Here is a 27721-nt window from a genome sequence, read left to right on the forward strand (position 1 = left end):
ACAGAACAATAAAAAAGATGAGTTGATGTGTGATGAAAGTGATAAACTAGATATTAAAATATTTGCACTAAATTGTAAAGAAGGGGTGGATAATTGGCACCTGAGAACAATGTAGGCACATGAGAATGAGAATTAGTGCATTGGTAATTTCCAACTTGTGTTTTTGTATGTTTACTCATCGTCGCTTTCATCAATTATGTATTCAATCTTTTGTCAGTCTTCACCTTCTTGTTTCTTGCAGTGCTGTTTAAGCAAAGGACAATTTCTAAATCTATGTTCTGAAATAGATTGCCACAATTATAAAATCTTAAACGCAACGAATGATGGCCATACTTGAAATCTTCTAATTAAAAAATACCAAGATATTTACTCACGAATTATAGGGAGTTGCGTGAATAATTTAAACCCTTCAATTATGGAAGGCATGTGAATTATAAGAAAAAGCAAAAACCATGAGTTTCTTTGCACGAGAGTAGTCCACATTTGACGAGAATCAATCCTGTCAAATAGCACCTGAAGGACAGCACCAAAGAGAGCACCACCGGGCATGGTTGCAAAGGAAGTGACAGAATCAAAGAGAAGAAATGATTCTGAATTGGAAGTGTAGCTTAATTGTGTGAATGAAGGGTCAAGCATAAATGCATACAGAGAGCAGACCAAAAGCTATAGTCAATACTCAAGGATCGAGTGCTTATCATTAGACCAAAAGCTAAAGCCAATAGTCAGGGTGTAACTCTTTTTACTTAAGAGTATAACCGCCTAAACACCACGATTCGATTATGATCTGACCCACTTGATATTCCGGACAATTGATGCCACATGCTACTTACAAGGAGTTGAAAATGAAAAGAAATTACCATCACTCAGAAACACATAATTCGCATACATCATAGTATATGATACTGAACAATACACACAAATCAACATTATAAAAAACCTTAACATAAGAGGGATGCACCCAGCCCTTGCAGTAGGAAGCTACTTCAGATGACTCTTTCCCTTAAAAAATAAATTTAATATCGAATGAACCAATGGTTCACGTATCAGATATTAAACTGATAAGAACAGATACTACACTTGATCTTAGCCAAAAGGCCGAGAAAGGTATAATTTGCACTGAGTACGGATTCTAGTTTTATATTCTACGTTGCAGCTTCTTGTTAGAGTCGTGATGAAGGTGGGACTTTGTCACTTGAGATTAGGTTGGAGAGCACAATCATTTTTCTTGTATTCTTCTTTTTGTATGTATTGCATCCAATAACATGTTTTCCTTCTGGTAGAGAACTCACTGTCCAGATGCCATTCTGTTCAAGGGCTATTAGTTCTTCTGTCATTGCTTTCTTCGAATGTTCATACCATGAAGCATCTTCATAAGATTCTGGTTCAGTATGTGAGTCAACAGAGCAAATAACCTATTTGAAAGAAGATAGTCTTCCATAGAAACGTGATCCTTAATACAATATCTAGTTTTCTTTTCAGTTTTAATAGCAAATGAAGTTTGAAAATCTTGTAAATAAGCAGGAACATTTTTGTGTCCAGTAGACCTTCTAGGACAATTTTGCTCTGACGCAGAATCAAAAGCTTGTTCAGTATCAATACTATCAGATTTATTCAGATTATCAGGATCATCAATGTTCTGGGCATGCGTTATATGGTTTTCAGAATCAATGTTATCATTTAAGTTTTTACTCTTATGGACAGTAAGATCAAAATCATAATCCTTTATTTTCTCAAAAACAGGTGTAATCATCTTGTCAATAGAATTTTCCTGAGAAATAGTTTTGGAATGAAATTTATCTTCATAGAAGATAACATTTCTAGAAATATGAATGCAATGGGAATTTAGATCATATACAGTACAATGCTTAACATTTGGTTTGAACATGAGGAACATACCTATCCTTGTTCTGGAATATATTTAGTCCGATTCACAGAAATAGTAGACATAACACAAACATCCAAAAACATGCAGCTGCTTCATATCAAAAGAATTAACATATATCTCGTATTTCCATTGTCAGGATTACTACTACCCAGAAACCCATGTTTCTTGAAACAAACGAACTCACTGTGTCCTCCAACCTTTTTCCAGTAGGTACGAGTAGTAGTTGTATTGTTGATCTTATTCTCAGTTCCATTGAAGAAATTGTTCCCTCCATTTTGCCTCTCGTGTTGAACCACATAGGAAAAGATCTTTGAAATGGATGAAATTGGGTCCATACATGAGAAGTAACATTGTTGTATTGCTTGTTGAGGCCCCTCAAGAATTGCATAGCATGATCCTCAATCTTTCTCTGATGAATGGTAGTTGTGGGACTCTAGCACAGGTGACACAAGGGAGATTGCTGGGTTCTCGCAGGAAAGTAAAAATTTTTCCTAAATGTTGTAGATGAAGGATTGGTGATGGAATTAAGAGTTCTTTAAAAGATTGGTAAGGCTTTGAACATTGTTGTCACTTGAGTTAGAAGCCACACGTCAAAAACCAAAAAAGTGATGGTTCACTCTTGGAGTGGGCGTGCCAACAAATTGCACAACACACAGCCCAACCAAGCATGATTAAAATCTGCATTAGATAAGTCCTACCCCAACAGCAAAAAATTGAATTAGTTGCACTACACATTCACAACTATATGAATATAAAAAAGATGTAAAGATCATTTGTGACCATGACATCATAAAAAAAATTGGACTGATCTAGGTGAGATGAATCATTTCCTTGATGCAGTGCAAATCAAAGGCGATGCTTGAGAGTCACTTAAGGCAAAAGTTAATGAAGATTCTAAAACAAAATATAATAAAGTTTGTAAGCCAAATTATAGTAAAGATTGCAAAATCAGAAAAGTTTGTGTGTCACAGCTCAAAGCTAGCATATTTAACAAAAAGGCAAGGTTTTATATAAAGCCAGTGCAAGCTATTAACTCATAATATATAATACTTAAGGCACAAAGGCAAATAATATTATAAAAAGCTTAAAACTGATATAGGAGGGATGCACCAATCCTTTGCAAAAGTGCAAAATAAAGGAGATGCTCAAGTGCCACAGTAGCAAGCTACTGCATATAACCCTTTCCCGTAAAAAATAAATTTAATATCATGTGAACCAATGGCCCACATATCAGATATTAAACTGATAAGAACAGATACTACACTTGATCTTAGCCAAAAGGCCGAGAAAGGTATGCTTTGAATTGAATATGGATTCTAGTTTTATATTCTAAGCTGGAGTTTCTTGTCAGTGCCCTGACGAATGTGGGACTTGGGAGATAGTTAAAACTGTGAAACTGATGTATGTGTTCAAACACACTCGTCCTTGGAGAAATAACTTGTTTGAATATATTTTTAGTTATTATGCTGTTTTTTCAATGCACTCTCTAAGTTCATAATGTCAATAAGAACTTAGGGATGAAATGCTTGACTCAAGTTCGAAGAGATTGAATCCAAATTACTTCTGAAACATAAATTTTAAAAAAATTATTCTTTCAGCTATGTTGTTCAGATTTAAGATAAAACTTGAACTATTTTAGATAAAGCATATTATATAGAGCATCATATTAATTGTAATGATCCTTTTGTAATTATCACTGTCTTTTTGAAGTTGATCTCTCACAAATACACAAAGGGGCGCTTATTCATACACAAAGTTGAGCTCTATTGCCTTTTGTAATTTTTCTTGAAAGAATTTCTAATTCTTTAAATAAATGAATTACTCTCTTAAATTATCTCATCCAAACATAAAGTAAGATGACATGTTTGGATGAGGAAATTAAAAGAAAATTGAAATTGAGAAATTTTAAAAAGGTATTTCAAATAACCAAAAAATTAGAATTGTAAATTCACTGAACAAAAAAAGAAATTGAAATTCTCCAAGTTGTGAAATTGGTCATTAGTTAGGACATAACAATTCACAAGTACAAAAGGTCGAGTCGAGTCGGAGACGAAAGTTGAGTTGGGTTGGTCCGAGATGAAGGTCAAGTCAGGCCTGCTCGGAATGAAGGTCATGTGGAGCTGACTCGGGACAAAGGTCAAGTTGAGCTGGTCTGTGACCAAGGTCGAGACGAGTCAACTCGGACCAAAGGTCAAGCCAAGTTATCCTGAACCTAAAAAGAAGACAACAGAACTTACTCTATTTGACTCTTTGATTAGGTAGTTGCATAGAGTTCCTCACAAAGATCACAATTACGGTTCTTGATCGTAAAAAAGGAGAAGAACGAGTGAGAGACAAGCTAAAGAGAAGTTAGAGAGATTTTAGAGTGTTTGGTTGTAGAGAGATCGTGGTTTTATAAAAATGAATTTTAGTTATTAAAACCTTTATCTAACTTAACCCTTTAATATTAAAATATTGTAGTGTTCTATTTTTAATAAAACCACCAATACTCTTATACCGTTTTACATTATTCGTGAACTATTCACCACCACCCAAAAAGCTTTGTGACCTTACATTATCCGTGACAAATGGGTAACAAATCCATGGTAATGTCATCCCATTTCCACTTCGACACCTAAAATTGTTGCATCGTACCACCTAATCTTAGATGTTCCACTTTGCTTTCTAACCCACTGATCTACAATCATCTCTCAGCAGCATCCTTGTTTAACTTATCATTTGTAGAAACACAAACTCCTCCCTTTGAACCTAAGAACTTCATCTTCTCTCGTCTTGAAATCTCTAGCTTTACCGGTGCCTAAGAGCCTTATGATAAATCTCAAATTAAAATCACATGATGACCTTTCCTTAACCATTTTAAGGAATTCATTAGTTATAAACATGTGCCTGCACTAATAAAACCTCTTCACAACTTTACTCCAAGCTTAGATCCCTAACTTTTATACTACCACTCCTTTACCATCAAACCAATAACTTGAATCCTTTTTCAGCTCAGAGCATCTACTATCACATTTTTACTTCTAAGATGACACCACTCCAAAGAACATAGTCTTTAAGAACTCGATTCACTTCCTTCGTCTTAAGAAAAATTTAAGATTTCGCGTCCGCATTAGTTTCCATTTCCTAATTTTTTGATCGAAAGATTGACGAGGTCCTAATTTCCTCCCAATCTCACATCAATGCTTGGAACCCCACATACCATTGATGGATTCGTTGCCCAAGAGGAGGTAAATATGAACATAGATTTTACTCAAGATCAACAAAAACTGAATAAGATGCTTATTATGTATCAGTCTTTTAATTGTGTTAGCTTAGGAATGTAGCTTAAGATTTTCTTACGAAAGTAGAAAAAATAGGCAATATAATGAATTCAAGTTATTTGAGTTTCTTTTAGCAAGGGACTTACGTAATGCTTCATAAATGTGCCTGAGTAGAAATCATTTAATCATTTGATTGTCCTTGTTGAAAGTAATCAATGGTAAGCTGAACTGTAGTTGAATTTTGTGAAGTCAGATTTATGCATAAGGATTTAAACTATTTGGAAAACGTAAAATAGAACATTTTAATGTGGTTGCAACTTCAAAAAACTGAACTGAACTTCTCTTTGTGTGCATACAAACGGAAATTAGGAGCAGTCTGAATAAATATATGTCTGAGTAAATATATAAAAATGGGGAGTAGAAGAATTTTGAGATTGAGACTCTAACTTCATCTTACAACAATTAAGGTATCTTCTAGCTTTGCATTTTAAAATGGAAAGACATTACGAGGACTAAAAATAAACTGGAATAAGAGGGTGCACCCAGCTCTTGCAATAGTGCAAAACAAAAGCGATGCTCAAGAGCAACAGTAGCAAGCCACTGCAATTGGCCCTTTCCCTAAAAAAATAAATTTAATATCGTGTGAACCAATGGTCCACATATCAGATATTAAACTGATAAGAACAGATACTACACTTGATCTTAGCCAAAAGGCCGAGAAAGGTATGATTTGTTTTGACTATGTATTCTGCTTTTATATTCCAAGTTCCAGTTTCTTGTCAGATTCCTGATGAATGTGGGACTTTGTCACTAATTTGATATAACCATAGGAATATAATTTTACAGTTAAACCAGAATTTATGTATTATTATTCAAATCTGATACTAATAACTGACTTACAACACATTGTATTATTTACAGATAATTTACTTGAATATAAAGTTATAATTTATGTTTGTTCTTTTTCGGTGCTCAAAGGATGGTTTTGAATGCCCAAAATTGGAAGGAGAAAGTTTTTCTAAAAAAATCAGTCGCTGAATCATTGTTTAGTATTGTCTAAAACAAAATAGCTTTTGATGTTTGGTCCTAAGCAAGGACTTGACAGTTTGAACAGTGTTCATGTAGTTTTAAAAGACCTTACCAAATGTAAAATTTGAATACAAGTTTTAGCTATATTATTCAATATTTTAGATAAAACTTTATTACTTTTAGAAAGGAGGAACAAATCACCAAAGATTGATCAATAGAACTTTATGGTTGTGAAGTCTAAAAAAGTTGATATACATAAAAGATTCGAGAGAGCTATTTGATATGACTAATAAGTATATCATTATAGTTAGACTCAAAAAAGTGTGTCTTTGATGAGAGGTACTGCCTCTCATTTGGAAGAATCCAGAAAAAAAAAAAAAAAAAAAACTTTGTTTGACAACACATGTCTCAAAAATTTTACTTTTTCATCTAAAACTTTCATTTTCTTATGATTTTACGTACAACTTTTTGCTCCTATCAGACATCAAGTTCAACATTATGTGTTATTTTGTGTTTTGAAGAGCTTCATGGTGTGGTATAAGATGTTTATATGCTTGTATCCACCTGGGGAAGAAAAAAAGCAAAGACAATGTATCCACTAAAATAAATTTTGAACAACTCTAACTACAGCAAGTAAACATCTTTTCTTCTTATCTGTAAACCAAATTAACTGACTAGAACATATATAAAAAATTAATTTAACATCGTGTGAACCAATGGTCCATATATAAAATATTTAACTGACAAGAACAGATACTATACTCTTAGCCAAAAGGCCGAATATTCCGAACTACATCTTTTTGTCAGAGTTCAGATAAATGTCGACTTTGTCCCTTGATTTAGATGCTTCTGGAAAGTGCAAAATAATTTCAGAATTAAATCACTCACAAGTGAGTTCAAATGATATTCTTCTTTATAGTAATAGTTTCCTTGGATCTGTTATTGGCTACTATTGTGTTTCATTTTCATACTATCTAAAGAAATGAAAATGATAACAATCCAGTTTCATCGATCTCACATGTTTGTAGTGAGGAAGAACTACAGAACTATGTTGAGTCTCAGATACCATAGTTCAACTGTTTTGAAAAGGATGCAATAAACTGTTGAAGAAGTTCAAAGCAAAACAGTCTCATCTGTTCACTCTTGCAAACATTTCATCACTTATTATATTATCTGTTTTTGATGGTAAAATGTTTGGTTTAATTTCAAAATAACAGAGTGTCAACTATTATTTAATAGAGAAGACAAAGCAACAACTTATTGAATCTACCTTCCCACAGCATGCCATGATTTGTAGTGCATAATGAATTTTTGGTGTTTATCCAACACATTATATTGTTTCCTTAGGAGAACCGAAAACTGTGAACCATGTCCCAATTTGGCCAGCTAATCGTCCAAACTTATGAAAATGGGATAATTTTCCATCAACCAAATACATGGCAGCTTATAGTACTTGTGAAATGTCTAATAGAAATGTTTACAAACAAAGCCTACATTTTGTAAGATATACACGAAAAAACAAATATATAATCTAAGCAATAAAGTTCTCACACCAGCAAGATTCATATTAAGCTACTTCTCACACTGTTGTTTCATTTTCTTTACTTTAGGATGTAGGATATAATTACCATAAAGTTCGTTGTTTAACCGATCACAGCTTTAAAACAATTGTCTTCTTTTCTTTTGTGTGGAATATAGGATAATTGGATGAATTTAGGAAAGACACAACGTCCTAATTTTTACTCTACTATCTGGCATAGAGTAAACATTTGAAACTGTTCAAATCTTGTAGTTCTGATCTTCCTTTGCAACTTTCTAGTATTCAGAGAATGTCATTTTCTAGTGTCTTTTCATAACCAGAATTTTTGTTACTACTAAAAACTGAACTTCCATTATGTTTCTATGTTGGACATTTTGATGTCCTTGTGTGCAATACACTCTGAACTTTCAATATCTATGCACCGTGCCAAACATTATTCTGCATACACACTGAACTTTCGATATCTATGCACCGTATATGAAATACATCAAACATTTTGCATATATATATATATAAAATACTGATATTCAGTTCGCTATTATGCATCTTGTCAAATACACATATATATTCAATACATAAAATTGTTGGGACCAAATATTGAAGCTAAATTTTAGTTTACAATTTTTTCAGGAAAAAAAAAAACGAAAATACCTGAAAAAATGATATTGGAAACAAAAAAAAAAACATGAAGTAACTTGACAAATTTATAAATCAAAAAACACAGATACTTCAACTGATAGATCCCCAACAACATTTATAAACTACATTGGATGATGAGGTGCACCAGACCCTTGCAGTAGTGCAAAACAAGGACGATGCTTGAAGCCCTCAGTAGCAAGCTACTGCAATTGACCCTCTTTCTCAAAAAATAAATTTAATATCGTATGAACCAATGGTCCACATATCAGATATTAAACTGATAAGAACAGATACTACACTTGATCTTAGCCAAAAGGCCGAGAAAGGTATGATTTTGACTGCGTATAGATGCCACTTTTATATTCTAAGCTGGAGTTCTTGTCAGTGTCGTGACCAATGTGGGACTTTGTCACTTGAGATTATGTTCGAGAGCAGAATCATTTTTCTTGTATCCTTCTTTTTGTATGTATTTTGCATCCAATATCTGGTTTTCCTTCTGGTAAAGAACTCACTGTCCAGATGCCATTCTGTTCAAGGGCTATTAGTTCTTCTGTCATTGCTTTCTTCGAATGTTCATACCATGAAGCATCTTCATAAGATTCTGGTTCAGTATGTGAGTCAATAGAGCAAATAACCTATTTGAAAGAAGACAGTCTTGCCATAGAAACGTGACCCTTAATAGAATATCTAGTTTTCTTTTCAGTTTTAGTAGCAAATGAACTTTTAAAATCTTGTAAATAAGCAGGAACATTATTGTGTCTAGTAGACCTTCTAGGACAATTTTGCTCTGACGCAGAATCAAAAGCTTGTTCAGTATCAATACTATCAGATTTATTCAGATTATCAGGATCATCAATGTTCTGGGCATGCGTTATATGGTTTTCAGAATCAATGTTATCATTTAAGTTTTTACTCTTATGGACAGTAAGATCAAAATCATAATCCTTTATTTTCTCAAAAACAGGTGTAATCATCTTGTCAATAGAATTTTCTTGAGAAATAGTTTGAAATGAAATATATCTTCATAGAAGATAACATTTCTAGAAATATGAATGCAATGGGAATTTAGATCAGATACAATACAGGCCTTAACATTTGGTTTGAACATGAGGAACATACCTATCCTGTTATAAACTAAATGAATAAGGATTGCAAGTAGCTATAAAAGCTTAATTTATTGAACGAATAACTGGTCTATATCAAACCAATCAGTCTTAACAGAAAAATTGCCCATGATTTAATCAAGGCTACAATCAAGGAAATAACAACTGTAAATTATAAATATCTACTCCTAAATAATAGGAACCAGATTTATTCTAAATAACAAACTCTAACAAATCCTCCCTTAAACTGAACTGTTTTATACATTCAATTTATCTCCTCCAAACTGCATATTCCCAACCTTTTTCTAAGCTTTATGTATGCTTCCAACGTTCATGCCTTAGTCATGATGTCAGGCAATTGATCTTTGGTCCCACAGTGTATTAGTTCTATTTCTCCTTGATTTGCTAATTCTCGAAGAAAATGAAATTGAACGTGAATGTGCTTACTTTTACCATGCATAACAGGATTCTTTGACAATTTAATAGTTGAACTGTTATCACACCAGATGATACACTTTTCTTGCTTTACTCCCAACTTTTCAAGAACACTTCTCATCCAAATGTTGTGAGCAGCACAAGCTGCTGCAGAAATAAATTCTGCTTTTGTGGTGGATAACGATACAACTGGTTGGTTTTTCGAACTCCAAGCAACTACCCCATTTGGCATTTTAAAGACATATCCTGAGGTGCTCTTTCGATCCTCAATGTCTCCCGCATAATCACTATCACAATAAGCAATCAAATTCTCCCCTCCTTCACGTGTATAGAACAGCCCCATGTCAGTAGTTCCTTTCACGTAGCGTAGAAGCCTTTTCACAACTTGTTGATGCATTACTGTGGGAGCCTCCATGAAACGAGCAACTAGACTTACAACATACATTAAGTCTGGTCTCGTTGCTATCAAATACATAAGGCTTCCTATCATTTGCTTGTAACATGTTGCTTCAACCTTTATCCCGCCAATGTCTGTTGTAAGCTTGCACCCTGGAACAATTGGATTTTTAACTAAAGAACAATTTGCTAAGCCAAACTTCTCCAAAATTTCGTTGGCATATTTTTTCTGACAGATAAATATACCATTTGGAGTTTGTGTGATTCTACACCAAGAAAATATCTCATGCACCCTAGATCAGTCATTTCAAACTCCATTTTCATTGAGTTCTTGAATTCTTCTAGCATCTGCTTACTACTTCCTGTATAGATAAGATCATCCACATACAAATTGACAAATAAAACACTCGTTTCTCCTTCTTTCTTTGTAAAGAGTATGTGTTCACTTTTGCTTCTTTCAAACCCTTCTTTTACAAAGTATGACTCAATTTTACTGAACCATGCCTGAGGGGCTTGTTTCAGTCCATAAAGAGCTTTCTTGAGTCTATGTACTTTGTTTTCCTTACCTTTGACTTCATATCCTTTTGGCTGCTCTACATAGACCTCTTCTATTATCTCACCATGTAAAAAGGCGCTTTTGCCATCAAGCTGATAGACTTTCCATCCACCACTGGCTGCAATGGACAAAGTTAGCCTAATGGTATCCCATCGTGCTACAGGTGCAAATACCTCATTATAATCAATCCCAGCTTGTTGTGCATACCCCTTTGCTACCAACCTAGCTTTGCATTTGTCTACCTTTCCTCTTTCATTAATCTTAGTCTTGAAAATCCATTTGACACCAATTTTCTTTGCGCCTATTGGTAAGTCCGTCAGCTCCCAAGTACCATTTTTGTTTATTGCTGCAATTTCAAACTCCATTGCATTCCTCCATACCTGACTTTTGACAGTTTCCTCAAACGTAGTGAGATCATTTGACATGAACATGGCCAATTGTTGCATCTCTTATGTTAGTTGCTCAACTTGCTTCTCCTGAACAAATTTGTGCAACTTCTTCTTCTGATAGTCCTTCTCCAGATTCATAGTCTTGCATCCAAACTGGTTGCCTTCTTGTTCTCTCTATATTTCTTGCTCTCTGATCTCCTACAGTAGTAGTCTCTCTAGGTGAATCTTCATTTTTCTCTTTTTCATCAATTTCTGCACATAAGAAATCTTGAGATGTGGTTTCTCCTGATTGATTTCAGTCTCATTTCTCCATTTCTTCGAAGATTACATCTCGGCTGATAATGATCTTCTAAGTTTATGGATCATACATTCTGAAGGCTTTAGACTCCTCACTAATTCCCATGAAGACACACTTGATGCTCTTGTTGTCCAACTTTTTCCATGAAGCATTTGGAAGGTGAAGATGTCCAATGCATCCAAATACTTTAAAATGCTGCACTGACGGTGTTCTATTCTGCCAAGCATTTTCTGGAGTAATGTTTGCTAGAGTTGTAGTGGGACATCTATTCAAGATATGTGTAGCTAGATTAGCTGCTTCTGGCCAATATTGCTTTGGTACATCACGTGCTATCAGCATGCATCTCACCATATTCATCAATGTTCGATTTCTCCTTTCCGCCACTCTGTTCTACTTGGGTGAATAGGCTGCAGTTAGTTGTTGTGTGATGCCATGAGTGCTGCAGTATTCATTAAACTCGGATGAAGTGAACTCCCCACCTCTGTTAGTGCGTAGACACAAAATTTTATGACCAGATGCTTTTTCTACTAAAGATTTAAACCTTTTGAATGCATCAAAGGCTTCGGATTTTTCCTGCAAAAATAAGACCACATTTTTCTGTTATAATCATCAATAAAGGTAATTACATACCGTTTCTTACTATGTGATTCAGGTGTAATTGCACCACATAAATCTGAGTGGATGAGTTGCAATGGTTTAGATGTTCTCCAAGTGCTTTTCTTTGGAAATGAATGACGTTGTTGTTTTCTTGCCATACATATGGAGCACATTTGGGATGGATTCTTTAATATAGGCAATCCGTAAACCATTTTCCTATAGGCAAGTGTCCTTAGCCCTTTCATATTGAGATGACCAAACCTTTGGTGCCATAAACTTGTGATATTGTTAGAGGTCACATTAAGAGCTGATGAAGAATTAATAGATACAAGAGGAACTGAAGCCAAAAGCACAAACATACGATTTGCAGATATCATAGTTCAGATAAGTAATCCTTTGTTTTCATGATAGATACTACAACAATCAGCCTTGATTAATATAGTCAAGTTTTTCTCTTGGAGTTGACCAATACTAAGCAGGTTAGTTTTGAGATCAGGGACAAAGAATACCTCAGTAATCACCAAAATTTGTCCATTCACCTTCATGCGAACATTTCCTTTGCCCACTACCTCCATTCTGGAATCATTTCCCAGCTTGACACTATGTTTGAAGGATTGATCTAGTTCGCTGAACCATTTTTTGTCGCCACTCATGTGATTAATGCATCCCGAATCCAGGAACCACCTCTCGTCTTGATTGGAGTGTTGCATTTCCACATATGACATGAGCAACATCTCCTCTTCCTCGTCTAGTTCCGTGTGTTCTGCATACTTGGCATAGGTGGGACATTCATATCGAAAGTGTCCCAACTTATGACAGCCATAACATTCAATTGTGGATTTATCAAATGCTCTTCCTCTACCGCGACCTCTGCCTCTTCCTCTGTATCCACCACGCCATTTGTTGTTGCTGCCACGATCATCAATTCGAGGAGTGAGACTTTCTCCTGTAACCTTCAGGGCTTGTTCAGTCATCTCCTTCCGCTTCACCTTGTGTTCATGCACTAATAGCGAACTATGTAACTCATCCACAGTCATCTTGTTGATATCCTTTGATTCTTTAATAGAGCATACAATATAGTTGTATTTATCGGACAAAGTACGTAGGATTTTCTCCACAATTTGTCCATCCTCCATAGTATCACCTGCACTTCTCATATTATTGGCAATTAGCATAACACGAGAGATATAATCATTGACACACTCATTTGCTTGCATTTCCAGAACTTCAAATTCTCTACGTAGCCTTTGAAGCTGAGCACGTTGCACACGGACATTACCTTGGTACTTTTGCTTCATGGAATCCCATAGGGCTTTAGAAGTTGCTTTGTTGGTTATCGTTTTCAAAATATTTTTATCAATAGATTGAAAAAGATAATTCTTTGCTCTCAGGTCCTTTAATGTGAGCTCCTCCAAGGACCTTCTTTCTGCACTTGTAAGGGTCTCCGTGGGCTTGTTCTCCTCAAAGCCTTATTCCACCACACTCCAATACTCCTTTAATCTCAGTAGATTTTCCATAAGCATCGACGAGTGATCATAATCTCCATCAAATTTGGGAATATAGAGAAAACTGTTACTATCAGCCATGGTTGGGAATGGTTTACACTCTCGCTCTCTAAGTGTTTAAGTATCAGGCCCTGTGTGAAATGAAGCTCTGATACCACTGTTATAAACTAAATGAATAAGGATTGCAAGTAGCTGTAAAAGCTTAATTTATTGAACGAATAACTGGGCTATATAAAGCCAATCAGTCTTAACAGAAAAACTGCCCATGATTTAATCAAGGCTACAATCAAGGAAATAACAACTGTAAATTATAAATATCTACTCCTAAATAAGAGTAACCAGATTTATTCTGAATAACAAACTCTAACATATCCTTGCTCTGGGATCCAATTTAGTCTGATTCACAGAAATAGTAGACATAACACAAACATCCAAAAACATGTAGTTGCTTCATATCAAAAGAATTAACATATATCTTGTATTTTAATTGTCAGGATTACTACTACCCAGAAACCCATGTTTCTTGAAACAAACGAACTCACTGTGTCCTCCAACCTTTTTGCAGTAGGTACGAGTAGTAGTTGTATTGTTGATCTTAATCTCAGTTCCATTGAAGAAATTGTTCCCTCCAATTTGCCTCTCTTGTTGAACCACATAGAAAAAGATCTTTGAAATGGATGGAATTGGGTCCATCATTAAGACATGAGAAGTAAAATTGTTGTATTGCTCGTTGAGGCCCCTCAAGAATTGCATGGCATGATCCTCAATTTTTCTTTCTCTGATGAATGGTAGTTGTGAGACTCTAGCACAGGCGACACAAGGGAGATTGTTGGGTTCTCGCAGGGAAGTAAAATTTTTTCCTAAATGTTGTAGATGAAGGATTAGTGATGGAATTAAGAGTTCTTTAAAAGATTGGTAAGGCTTTGAACATTGTTGCCAGTTGAGTTAGAAGGCACACGTCAAAAACCAAAAAAGTGATGGTTCACTCTTGGAGTGGGCAGGCCAACAAATTGCACAACACACAACCCAACCAAGCATGATTAAAACCTGCATTAAATAACTCCTACCCCAACAGCAAAAAATTGAATTAGTTGCAGTACACATTCACAATTATATGAATATAAAAAAGATGTAAAGATCATTTGTGACCAGGATTAACCATGTAGAAATAAAAGCTTAACATCATAAAAAAAATTGGACTGATCTAGGTGGGATGAACCAGGTCCTTGATGCAGTGCAAATCAAAGGCGATGCTTGAAAGTTACTTAACGCAAAAGTTAATGAAGATTCTAAAACAAAAGGTAATAAAGTTTGTAAGCGAAACTAAATAGTAAAGATTGCAAAGTCAGAAAAGTTTGTCTGTCACAACTCAAAGCTTGCCTATTTAACACAAAGGCAAGGTTTGAAGTTGTAAGAAAAACTCCATGGCAGGTCTTTCAGCCTCTCAGAAATTTGAAATTTACTGTATTCAACAATCGATCATATCTTGATAAATTGAGCGAAAGGTTTTCTTAGTTTTCTTGATAAACATAAACCAAAGCACTTGTGTGTGTCTAGATTGAGAAATTGGCGGGTTTTATAAAGCATTGAAGGCTTTGAGATTAAGAACACTAAGATGATGGAAGTTCAGATTGAGATTATAATTTTGAAATTGGATCGAGGTAGATTGGAGTTAATTTGAAGAAGTTTTACTTCCACAAAAGAAGGAGAAAAATTCAAGATGACTTCATTGCAAAGACATGTTTGGATGATTTTCTTCGATGCCGTAACTAAGTTCAACGACCGAAATATGGGGAAGGTAATTAGAAGGTGATTTAGCGTCTATTGCTGATCAAACTGTTTTATCCAAGACCGAAATATGGGGAAGGTAAGGTCATGTAAAAAAAAAGGCCTAATCGAGTTGGAGAAGCAAAGCTTGTTTGGTAGTGTGACAAAGTTACTTTAGACTATTTCCATCGATGAAATTGTGTTACCCGGGTGAAACAGAATAAATGAATAAAAAACTTTAGCCATTCCACCCATTTCGTCGAGATAAAGAAGAAGACGTAATCTATCATAACTAGTACCCGCCAAGAAAAAAAGGGCAGCACCAATAAATTCGTGAGAAATTATTTGTAAAATAGCCCCATTCAGCCCTGTGAGGAATAAGCTATCCTTTTTTTTACATTGCGTTGACCAAGAGATGTTGAAGCTGCATAAATTATTTGAATTATTTGAAAGGAACTTAATAACTTCACTGAAGTAGGAGGGATGCACCTAACCTTTGCAATAGTGCAAAGCAAGGGCAATGCTTAAGAGCCACAGTAGCAAGCCACTGTAATTGGACCTCTCCCTTAAAAAATAAATTTAATATCGTGTGAATCAATAATCCACATATCAGATATTAAACTGATAAGAACAGATACTACACTTGATCTTAGCCAAAAGGCCGAGAAAGGTATGATTTTGATTGAGTATAGATACCACTTTTATATTCTAAAAAGGAGTTTCTTGTCAGTGCCCTGACGAATGTGGGACTTTGGAGATAGTTAAAACTGTGAAACTGATGTATGTGTTCAAACACACTGTCCTTGGAGAAATAACTTGTTTGAATATATTATTGGTTATTGTGCTGTTTTTTCAATGCACTCTCTATGTTCATACTGTCACGAAGAAATTAGGGACGAAATGTTTGACTCAAGTTCGAAGAGATTGAATCCAAATTACTTCTGAAACATAACTTTAAAAAAAACTTATTATTTCAGCTATGTTGTTCAGATTTAAGATAAAACTTGAACTATTTTAGATAAAACATATTATATGGAGCATCGTATTAATTGTAATGATCCTTTTGTAATTATCACTGTCTTTTTGAAGTTGATCTCTCACAAATACACAAAGGGGCGCTTTTCATACACAAAGTTGATCTCTACTGCCTTTTGTAATTTTCCTTCAAAGAATTTTTAATTCTTTAAATAAATAAATTACTCTCTTAAATTGTCTCAATTCAAGTACCAAAGAAAAGGACATATTTAAGCATATTATATGGAACATTATATTAATTGTAATGATCCTTTTGTGATTATCACTATCTTTTTGAAGTTGCTCTCTCACAAATATTCATACACAAAGTTTATCTCTATTGTCTTTTGTAATTTTCTTTGAAAGAATTTCATATTCTTTAAATAAATGAGTTACTCTCTTAAATTGTCTCATCCAAACAAAAAGGAAACTGACATGTTTACGCGTATTATATGGAGCATCATATTAATTGTAATGATCCTTTTGTGATTATCACTGTCTTTCTGAAGTTGATCTCTCACAAATACAAAAAGAGGCGCTTATTCATACACAAAGTTGATATCTACTGTCTTTTGTAATTTTCCTTGAAAGAATTTCAATTTTTTTAAATAAATGAATTACTCTCTTAAATTGTCCCATTCAAACAGCAAAGAAAACGACATGTTTGGATGAGGAAATTAAAAGAAAATTAAAATTAAGAAATTTTAAAAAGTTATTTTAAATAACTAAAATAGTAGAATTTGAAATGTACTTAAAAAATAAGGAAATTGAAATTCTTCAAGTTGTGAAATTAGTCATTGGTTAGGACATAACAACTCACAGGTCCAAAAGGTCGAGCCGGATCAGAGATGAAAGTCGAGTCGGACTGATCCGAGATGAAGGTCAAGTCGGGCCTACCCAAATGAAGGTCATGCCGAGCTGACTCGAGACAAATGTCAAATTGAGCTGGTCCGCGACCAAGGTCGAGATGAGTCGGCCCGGGCCGAAGGTCAGACCAAGTTGGCCTAAATCGAAGGTCGAGCCGAGTCAGTGGGACCCCAAGTCCAGCCAAGTCGGCCTTGACTGAAGGTCGAGACAAGTTGGCTCTAAGCCGAGTCGACTCGAGTCGAAGGTTAAGCATCGGCTTGGGCAGCAGGTTGAGCTAAGTCGCACCAAGTAGTAAGTCGAGCCGAATCGACTTGTGCTAAAGGTTGAGACTTGTCTGCTAAAAGGGCAAATCGAGTTGGTTTGGACCGAACATAGAGTTGTTAAAGTGGGTCAAAATTCGTTGGGCAACCCGAACCACCACGATTTTAGGTCAAGTTGGGTTGAAAGTTTTTACAAATTTCAGTACGGGTTAATTTTTGATCCGGCCCACCAAGAACCTAGGTTGAACCCATGATGAGTCAGTTTCAGGTCAAATTGGGTTGAATTTTTCCCCCAAACTTTATCCAATAAAAACTTTTAATTATTTGCATGAATAATATGATGTATGATAAGCTAGAAAAAGATATTACTATATCAATACTACAAAAAAATGTCTTATTAATAACTAATTTTAGTAACCAAATGTCGTTAGTCAGTATAGTGACCAATTTAATTACCAATTTATAAAATAAGAATCTATTGGTTACTAAAATAGTCACTATTATAAATAAAAAATTATAATTAGTTTCTAAATTGGTTTCTAAAATTTAGCTACCAATGAAAATTGGTCACTAAATATTAGCTACCTTAATTTTTGCTACTAAATGAATTGGTTTCTAAATTAGTCTTTAATTAATTAGTGACCAATTATAATTTTTTATTCATAATAATGACTATTTTAGTAACCAATAAATTTTTATTTTATAAATTGGTATCTAAATCGGTCACTATAGTGACTAACAACTTTTGAATACAAAGATTAGTTACTAATGAAACATTGTCTTGTAGTGTATGTTTACATTTTGAACTAAGTTAATCATTGGTAGATCTTGGGCCATGGCCCCCTTCCTCCATTTTTTTTCTTAACACATTACTCATTAAAATATAATAATATATTTTTATTATTTTAAAATATGAGTATTCAAAAAATAATTTTCTGATAAATAAAATTCAAACAACTATAACATTTGAAAACAGAGAAAAATATGATAATATTTATCATAACTTTTTAACTTGCTCACTTGTTATTAATTAATATTTTTGTTATTAAAATGTTAACATCATATTTAAAAAAAAAAAAAAAAAACTAGTTTAAAATGTCAACTTCCCTATCTTATCATCGATGTTCTTAACAATCCAAATTTAAAGAATTTATCAACTATATTGAATTATGTTTATCTTTTATAAGAATAGAAGATACATTTTACTTAAACAAAACTATTTTTTCTCTAATGATTTATTAAAACAAGATTGCAAAATAAGATAGAAGATAAATTTCTTGCATATAATTTTATTCTTTACATTAAAAAATAAATAGTTAAAAATTTTAATTTTGATTTAATGATTGATGAGTTCAATTATTTGAAAGAGTAATGAACAATTTATTAAATATATGTTATTTCTTTCATAGTTATAATTTTATTAAATTAATTATTTATTTTGTATAAATGATAATGATAAAATGTAAATATTTTAATTATATTTTGACTCCCCCAATCATATTAGTGGTCAAGATCGAGTTAATCATATTTATTGACAGAATTGTTTTTCTTTTATTTGTCTTTTCCCTTTTTGTCCTTTTACTTTTTTTAACTTTTCAAAATTGAAAAAAAATTATTATATATTAAATATAACAAATTAATTATAAAATTAATGTTGATAATATTATTATTCTTATATTTTTGGAAGGAAATTCTTATACTAAGTTGTAATTTTGGGTATTAATAAAAAACATGAGTTTCAATGGTTTGAATTTTTAACCCAGATTGGACTAGAATTTTTTGATAGACTTCGACTCTCTTTTCTCGTTTTATTTAAGTTTTAATAGAATTTTTTTATTAAACATAAATTTGGTTAAAATAATTAAACTCGCATATTTCTAAAATTATAGAATTAAATTGAATTAAAATTTAAAAGAGAAACTAATTTTAATTTTCACTTAAAATAACCTGACCAAAAATATATTTAACTCATTTTTTATGATAACAAAAAGTAAAAATAACATTATTATTATATAAAGTACATCTAAATAATTTATACCATTTTATTATAGATTGTTTTTATTCAATTTAGAGGTAATTTTTTATTACACTCCCTACCAGTTCAAAACATAAGCACAACTTACTCGTTCACTTAAGTTAGAGACGACTGTTGTCCGATATCAGAGCTTGAAAAAAGACAATAATAAGTTACAAAAGATAACCAAGAAGAAGGTTACGTCTAGATGTTGTATATCTTAGCCTTTTGCAAATAAATATTGCAATCCTAAACTGATCATTTGCAACCGAAACTTTTTTTATTTTCAGGGTCAGTGTTGCTAAGCTTAGAAGGATCTTTGTATTGTTATGAATATTGGTCTAATTCCACCATATATAATTCTTTTCGTTTGATCCTTTTCTTGAATGATGAAGGGGAAAAAGAACATCTTTCATGCCTAATAAATAATAAAGTGCATATTCATTCTACATATGGTAGTTGTTTTATGTTGATTCAGAATAGGTAAATAGATACTAACATTGAAAAATATTATGTGGGCATAACACTACAATATTGAGAAGGAACATAGATTATGTTGTTAGCTAGATAACAAGAAGTTCTCTTCAACCATGCGGGGTCAGCTAAACAATGAAAATTTTCGAAATCTTTTGTTTAAAGGATAAAGCCCACATGCATATTTTTTATCATATACCCATTTTGAACACTTTGCCAAGTTAGCCAAGCTCCAAAAATATAAAGGAAACTTAAGATATTTTCAGACAGATTAATATTTTTGTCCTAATAATACAGATAAATGATAAATTATTAGCTCAAACAAAAAACATAATAAGCAAAGAAAAGTATAACATTCTTAACCCCATCCAACCACATGCATTCCAATGTTTCAACTGCAATGCAGTTAAACAATTTAATCAGAATCTGCAAAAGCATCTGTGTCCACAAGATTCATGATGGTATACAATACATGCAATGCAACACCCAAAAAGAATTGACAAATCCATGGGAAAGCATTAGTCTGACCCTTTTTTTGGTACTATAAATCACACTCATAAAATCTTCTTCAGTCCAGCAAATATTGACATTGGACAATCTTGTTAAAAGAATCAACACAGATCTACCTATAATCGAGTTTCAAATCACACATCTATGGAGTGTTCTTAACCAAGATCGGATAGGTGACAGAGAGCATGCATATTATTAGCTGCCGTTGCACAAGAACCAAAACCCCACACCTGACTTGACTGAGAAGTTCCAGAAGTCATATGCTTATGGTCAGCAGCAAAATCCTCTCCAAGAAGGGTCGTTGCTGTATCAGTTGTGATGGCTTGGTTCTTGCCATGCCCAAAACCTAGGTCATTCCAATCTGAAGCAAACAACAAGTCTGGACGAGTGATATTCAAGAAGGACAAGGTTTGATTTTCATTGTCAGGAGTCCAAACCTTATCAACAAACTCTAATTTTGGAATGTTGCCTACACATGAAGTAAAGAATTAAGAAAAACACCTAACATGCGCCTTTTCATTAAAACTGATAAATGAATTCATAGCGACGTACCAACTCTATCATATAAAATAAATATTAGTATTAACAAAGTATATAAGAACTCGTAATATAACATGAAATCTCCAAAATAATTAAGAAATTTCAGATTATGCCAAAGAAGTATGTGAAGATTTATAAAATGTGAAATGTTCTCAATAATCATTCCCATATCACATTGAAAATTACTAACCAGTAAATGTCTGGAGGGATAGCTGTTCGTCCAATGAATTCTCACTGCCTCTAAGATCAGGGCACTCATTCAATATTGAAGTTGCACCAAAGGGAGATACAGGGTCAGCGTAATCTTCCCATTCTGTCTCGTACACATTCAAAGCAGAGTTGTCGCCTCTGTCACCAGGGGTTGCAGTAGAAGAATTTGAACTTTTGTCAGAACAATGGTTCCTTGAACTGCTCAGAGTCTTTGCCTGATAAAGTAAGGCATCCAGCAGGCCACTATTTTGTGGGGAAGAACAATCTGACTCGAGTGTACTAATTGGTGTATGAGACTGAAAGAAATCATCAACTGACTCGAGCAACGGAGGTGGGGGAGATGTACCCCATCTACCTAAATGAAGTTCTGGATATTGGAGTGAAGGGAGCTCCAACTTCACAGCCTCAAAAGTTGGCTTAGAAGTAGAGGGATTGCCATTTGAAGGTGAATGGCTGTAACACATCGAGTTGTGTAAGGAGGGACCAGGATCAAGGAGTGCTTGCATTCCAAATGATTGTGAAATCTTATCATAATTATTGTCCCGATTTTTACACAATGGATATAGACCATTTTTTTTCGTATCATTGGAACCATTAAACGTCGGTATTGTTGACTCTCTAAGACGCTTGTTCTTAGGTGATGCTGGTGGCATAACACTACAATATTGAGAAGAAGAATCAAGACCTTTCAGCATGTTGCCACAAACAGAAACATCGGAAAACTTGGGTGCATAAGGTAAGATTCCCTGATTATCCTTCGTACTATCAAATATAGCACCATGTATCTCATAACTATTTTTCTGCAACAAATCAAGATGCATTTTATTGCCACCATTAAGTCCACCATTGCTTTGGTTACGCTGATTCTCTTGAAAATCTTGCAAACACATCTCTGGAGGGTAAAGTGGCAACCCAGCCCGTTGACGCCTCTTGATACGGGTATTCCAATAATTCTTTATCTCATTATCAGTGCGACCGGGCAACTACAAGCAAAATAAATCAAACGGTTATAACAGATTGAGGGAAAAAGGGCTTATAAAATATTGAGAAAAAAACAATTGTAGTAGAAAAACTTATTGCCACAATAATAAAATCTTAGACGCATTGAATGATGGCCAGACTTGAAATGTTCCAATTGAAAAATACTAAGATATTTACTCCTGAATTAGGGTAAGTTGCTTGAATAATTTAAACCCTCAATTTTGAAAGCCGTGAGAATGAAGAAAAAGCAAAAACCATGATTTATTGCAATTAATTTAATCCAAAAATGAACGAGTTACCGTAAATACAGCCCAGTTCACAATGATTACAGTAGATGATGAAGTTCACATTTATCCATTATCAACTGAACAACTCTACTGTATTAATACAATTGTCTTTTCCCTGTTTTGGCAAGATAATATTAGACTACTTTTGTCCTGGTCAAGGGGCACAAATCCAACAACATCCAATAGAATGTGACACGGGCAACCTTCTAACTCTTAAAAATGAAAATGAACAGTTACCATGATGCATTCTATTACGTTAATATGTAAGATTATTACTAACGTAATATGCAATTGAAGTTGTAGATGTAGATGTGATAGAATTACAAATCACTTATATGTTATGTTAGGTAAACTTAAATGGAATAAAATTAAATGGGCTATTTTATGCGCAGTTAATTTGTTTAGGAGTTTTGTGAGTTTTAGAGTACAAGGGTCATGAGTTTATTGTATTGGTTAATAGGTAATAATTGTGTCTTGATACCAGAGTTTAAAGCTTGGGGATGAAAAGCCAAAATAGGGTCTATAAATTGTAATTTTTGTTTACATGAAAAATACAAGGAATACCTTTATTCATATAAAGGTCTATTGCAAACATTATAAACACATAAAATTAACAACTGCCTTGAAATACATGTCTCCCATGTTACCACAATAATGGTTATTTAACTTCCTTAACCTGCACGACATCAATCCAGAAAAAACTTACAAGACATTGTAAAACTTTATATTGCATAAAAGTTTACATACAAACATATTACACTGTTACATAACAGTTATACAGAATGAGCGTTGTTAAAAATTTGGAATCTAACAAAAGACAAGTAAACTATATTCTACCACATTGGTTAGAGTAGACCCCTACATCAGATTATCATCTATTTGCAGATAGCTAGAACTATCAATTTGGCCGAGGGCTTGGTCCTGGCCCATGTGAGCGGGGCCAAAAAAAGCTCACAAGGCCAAAAAGCTTCCACTAAAAAGCCCACAGGGCCAAAAGTCCAACAAAAGCCCTGTGAGCCAAGGCAGTCCATGGACTTTCTTCTTAAACATTAAAAATATATTATTATTTTAAACATTAGAAAACCCGAGGGCCCGTGTCACTCGCTGGGTAGGCCCATCTTGATCTTCGGTTTGGACCATCCCGTCTTGGTTGTCGGCTTGGGTCGACTCGTCTCGGCCAACACCCAATCATACCTATCTCGGAAGTTGATCGCCAGTCAAGGCAGGCCCCTCGTGTCATTTGTAGGTCGTCAGCCCAGGTAGGCCCATGTCGATCGTCGAGCTGGGCCATCTTGGCCATCGGCTCGATCAAGTTCGTCATAGTCTAGCCCGTCTCGGCCTGTGTCGACTATCAGCCCGGGTCAACCACCGGCCCAGCCTAGCTTGTGTCGGCCTTCAGACCAGGCCAACCAATGTCGTTTGTCGACTTTGGCCACCCATCCCACCAGGACCATTGGACAAATTGACACCTCTACATATATCTCTCAATAACTATAATTATAACTCATATGAGAATATATAAATCTATCTACGGTATCAGAGTCGATGGTTCAGAATGACTGACCACATAACTATAACAAAAAAAGGTTACCGAAGTAACTGACCGCATAACCACAACAAATGAGTCACCATACCCTTGAGGGGAGATGGTTGGAAAAAGTCCAAGTGTGAGTCAAAAGTCCCAAATTGGATAGAAAAGACAAAGTTAAACACTATATAAGAATAAAGACCTATAACACAACTGCCTTAACATTTTGGTGTAAAAATAGTGTCAAATGTCTTGTATATGTATAATACAAATGTCATATATATAATCACCTAAGGCATATAGACAAATTATATAAAAAATGCTTACATGTGCTGCCATGCGTGCCCATTTGTTTCCCATTTTGGCATGAAGTTCAGCAATGAACCGCTCCTCTTCTGCAGTAAACGCCCCTTTCTTTAAATTAGGCCTTAGGTGATTAGCCCATCGCAGCCGACAACTTTTTCCACAACGTAATAACCCTGTGTGCTTCTGAACAGCATTCCAATTCCCCTCCCCATGTTTGTTGACATAATCCACCAAAATATCATCTTCAGTTGATGTCCACGGCCCTTTCTTCAGAACAACGCTGGTACTTCCTTCGTAACTCTCATCATTCAACTGTGCTGCACTCGTATCACTGGGAAGCACCTCATCCTCAATTTCATTACTCACTCGTCCCATCTTATCTTATATACTTCCTGCCCAAATATTTCACAACCACCAAGGAAATCCTTAAAATTTACAGAACTGAAAAAGGGTAAAACCAAGAAAAGTCCCAGCTCCACATCCTTTTATTTTTATTCCTTTACTTTCACATATCTCTTTTGAACAGGGGAAGGAGCAGCAAACCTCATCAAGATAAAACAAGCCAAATTCCATAAAATGATTCACACGACACAGAAAACAAGAAATGTTCTTTCTGATGAAGACACTCTAAATGCTAAAAAGGAATTACAACAGTAAAAAAATTGAAACGAAAATAATCAGAAGCATCATATTAGATCGGGTAAAGTAGTAAAAGCATAAATAAATACCCAATAGCAAAGTTTCTCTACTTCATAAAAACCTGACTCCGTGTATTTAATGATGCTCTGCACTGAATATTGAAATGCAAATTTTCCAGACCCATAAAAAAAAAAGAAATAACCCATTACAATCCATTTAAGCACGATACTAATCGTGCTTACCCATAATACCCGACCAGGAATCAAATATGCAGAAGAAGAAAAAACTACCACTTATCAAGTGATCATTGCAGACGAAAATCCACAGCATAATTTTCATCCCTCAAAACCCACAAAGACCAAGCATGCACACTTATTACGGAATTCATTCTTCCCACCAACCCAACACCCCAAATCCGGTCACCACAACACAGTACACATTTATTACAATATATAATTAACAACCCAACCAAGCAAAGAGTAAATGCATATAATACTTCCGTCACTAATTAAGCCCAAGCTTTAAAAACAATCAGCGACTCTGACCATTTATTTATTACAAAATTAGCAAATTAACTGATAGTAACCCAAGCAAAGATTAAAAAAAATGAAAATTGTTCATTTAATACTTTGTTATTAATAAGCCAAATGTTTAAAAAAAATCTGCGACTCTGACCAGTTATTACAATATTGAGAAAAATAAAAATTAAACGGAAAATACATTTATTTACTTACGTTATCTATTACGAACTGCGATTCTGTCTTTGAAATTTTGTTGGGGTTTCTGATTGTGACAGTATTTGTCTGTAGTTCTTTACAATATGAAAGAACGTGTAATTCTCTTGATTTTAACGTGAATATTTAACAACAGATCGGAAAATCCCACCACACAAAATTAAGGGCAGCAAGAAAACAAAACTAGAAAAACTGAAAAAAAAAAAAAAAAAAAAAAAAAAAAAAAAAACAGAAAAGCTACGAGACGATACCTGAATACGACGCGACGCAACACTAGAATCCAAAACGACTCGTTTTGCGCGCGGCGAATAGGAGCGCCAATAGAGCTCAGAAGCTGAATGAAACAGTGAAAACCCTGTTCCCGAAATCAACACAAACAAACAAAAAAAACACGAAATTAATTCAAAATTCCGTCACGTTGTCACCGAAAGCGACGAAGTTCACAAAACGACGCGATTAACTCATTTTCGTGTTTGGTGTTTGATTTTAAGGAGCCCTGAGAAACAAACCTCGGATCGGAGCGAGGGGTAGAATCGTAAAACCCGATAATTGGAGGTATGATTAGAATTGGGAAAAGCGAAGGGTGAATTGGGAAGAAGAAGAAGAATGAAGAGAAGAAAATGGAAATGGAAGATCAGAACGACACTCACATTGGGATGAGTGTAGAGAGAGAAAGCGTGATGAGGAGTGAAGAGAGGAAGTAGGAGAGAGAAAGGGAACGAAACGTTAGTAGCACCCACACAACACACCACACCACACCACCTTTCACTTCTTCGGATTTCAATGTTTCTAAAACCAATGTTGTGTGTGTTTTGTACTCTTCCTTATTCAGTTCTCTCTTTCTTACATTAATTTGTACCGGTGATGCTTTTATTCTTCATTTATTTATTAGTTAATCGGTGTTTGCACCATGAATAATGAGAGAGGTTTCTAATTAATGTGCCGCAAACTAGAGTTTTAGAATGTTTTTTTGTGGAAGAAGAATAATTTCAGAATTCTCCTCTTTCATCATTAATTTATTTGGTGGTCATATTATAGTTTTATTCTGATAATTATGTAAAAACTCTTATTTTGGTTACAGAAAACGTATATTACACCGAAGTTTTAATTCAACAATTTTCTACTATCATGTAAATAATCAATAAGTTTTCATGAGATTCTGTGTAAAAGGAAAAAGTAAATTGCACAAATAAAGAACTTAATATATAATATTCCACTTGTTATTTTAGGAATTAAAAAAATTATGAAAGAGCACGACGTATTGCATTAATTATAGTTTTGTTTAAGAAGGTAAGGAATGCAAGAGAGGTCTTGAAAAGGCGTCTGATTAACCTCTAATTTGGATTTTATAAAATGTAAATTATATTTACTTCACTTATAATCATATTAAGTTACATTCATAGTGTCTTTACTGTTAAAATAGATATACTTAACTTCTTTTTAAAAAATAAAATTCGTATTCTTTCAAGAAAGGGGATAAAATAAATCAAATCACTCTACTAAAATGAAGCCCGCGGCTGAAAAAATTGACACATTTGCCGGTTTTTCTTATTTTGTTATTTTTTTAGAAAAGTAAGTTTAATTAAACTTTTAGGTTGTCAATAAATTTGAAAATTTTCAAATGAATTCTTAATAATTTTTTGTAAATTATTGGGTTATGGAAATTTTCAAATTTTTAAATTGAGTTAGGTTTTTATTAATTAGGTGATATAATTATTAGTCTAGTGATGTGAATCACGCCTGCAATGGGTCGGGTCGGGCACGGATAGTGCCTACCCGCAACCCGATCCGCAAAAAAAAAATCGTCTGTTATCCGCTCGTTTATTCGTCGGGTATCCGCTTAAAAAATACCCGCGAATATTTTTAAAACCTGCGGGTACCCGTGGATATCCGATACCCGCAAATATTTAAAAAAATACGTATTTTATAAATTTTTTAATATAAAATTATAAAAATAA

General features: G+C 34.1%; 1 protein-coding gene, 4 non-coding genes and 2 pseudogenes across 7 annotated transcripts; all 7 read right to left on the reverse strand.

The window, feature by feature from the left end:
- Nucleotides 1-940: 940 nt before the first annotated feature.
- On the reverse strand, nucleotides 941-1108 carry LOC114170888 (annotated as a pseudogene).
- A 1876-nt stretch (nucleotides 1109-2984) lies between these two features.
- Nucleotides 2985-3180, reverse strand: LOC114170883. The gene has a single exon (XR_003601243.1). It is a non-coding gene; the product is annotated as a U2 spliceosomal RNA (small nuclear RNA).
- Nucleotides 3181-5676: 2496 nt separating this feature from the next.
- Nucleotides 5677-5872, reverse strand: LOC114170877. Its single transcript, XR_003601237.1, has one exon. It is a non-coding gene; the product is annotated as a U2 spliceosomal RNA (small nuclear RNA).
- A 978-nt stretch (nucleotides 5873-6850) lies between these two features.
- On the reverse strand, nucleotides 6851-6958 carry LOC114170892 (annotated as a pseudogene).
- Nucleotides 6959-8487: 1529 nt separating this feature from the next.
- LOC114170867 lies at nucleotides 8488-8683 on the reverse strand. Its single transcript, XR_003601228.1, has one exon. It is a non-coding gene; the product is annotated as a U2 spliceosomal RNA (small nuclear RNA).
- Nucleotides 8684-15877: 7194 nt separating this feature from the next.
- Nucleotides 15878-16073, reverse strand: LOC114170881. The gene has a single exon (XR_003601241.1). It is a non-coding gene; the product is annotated as a U2 spliceosomal RNA (small nuclear RNA).
- A 4323-nt stretch (nucleotides 16074-20396) lies between these two features.
- Nucleotides 20397-26581, reverse strand: LOC114168722 (transcription factor MYB33-like). 3 transcript variants are annotated; one of them, XM_028053634.1, is made up of 5 exons: nucleotides 26414-26581; nucleotides 26015-26118; nucleotides 24412-24782; nucleotides 21269-22271; nucleotides 20397-21007 (listed from the first exon to the last, which is right to left on the reverse strand). In XM_028053634.1, the coding sequence occupies exons 3-5, from the start codon at nucleotides 24763-24765 to the stop codon at nucleotides 20694-20696; spliced, it is 1671 nt and encodes a 556-aa protein (XP_027909435.1). In that variant the 5' UTR covers nucleotides 24766-24782; nucleotides 26015-26118; nucleotides 26414-26581; the 3' UTR covers nucleotides 20397-20693. The 3 variants fall into 3 exon arrangements, with proteins under 3 accessions (XP_027909435.1, XP_027909434.1, XP_027909436.1); XM_028053633.1 differs by having other exon boundaries at nucleotides 26273-26581; XM_028053635.1 differs by lacking the exons at nucleotides 26015-26118; nucleotides 26414-26581 and adding an exon at nucleotides 25764-25970.
- Nucleotides 26582-27721: the final 1140 nt, after the last annotated feature.

The sequence above is a fragment of the Vigna unguiculata genome, chromosome 11, assembly GCF_004118075.2.
Source record: "Vigna unguiculata cultivar IT97K-499-35 chromosome 11, ASM411807v1, whole genome shotgun sequence".
Lineage (NCBI taxonomy): Eukaryota > Viridiplantae > Streptophyta > Magnoliopsida > Fabales > Fabaceae > Vigna > Vigna unguiculata.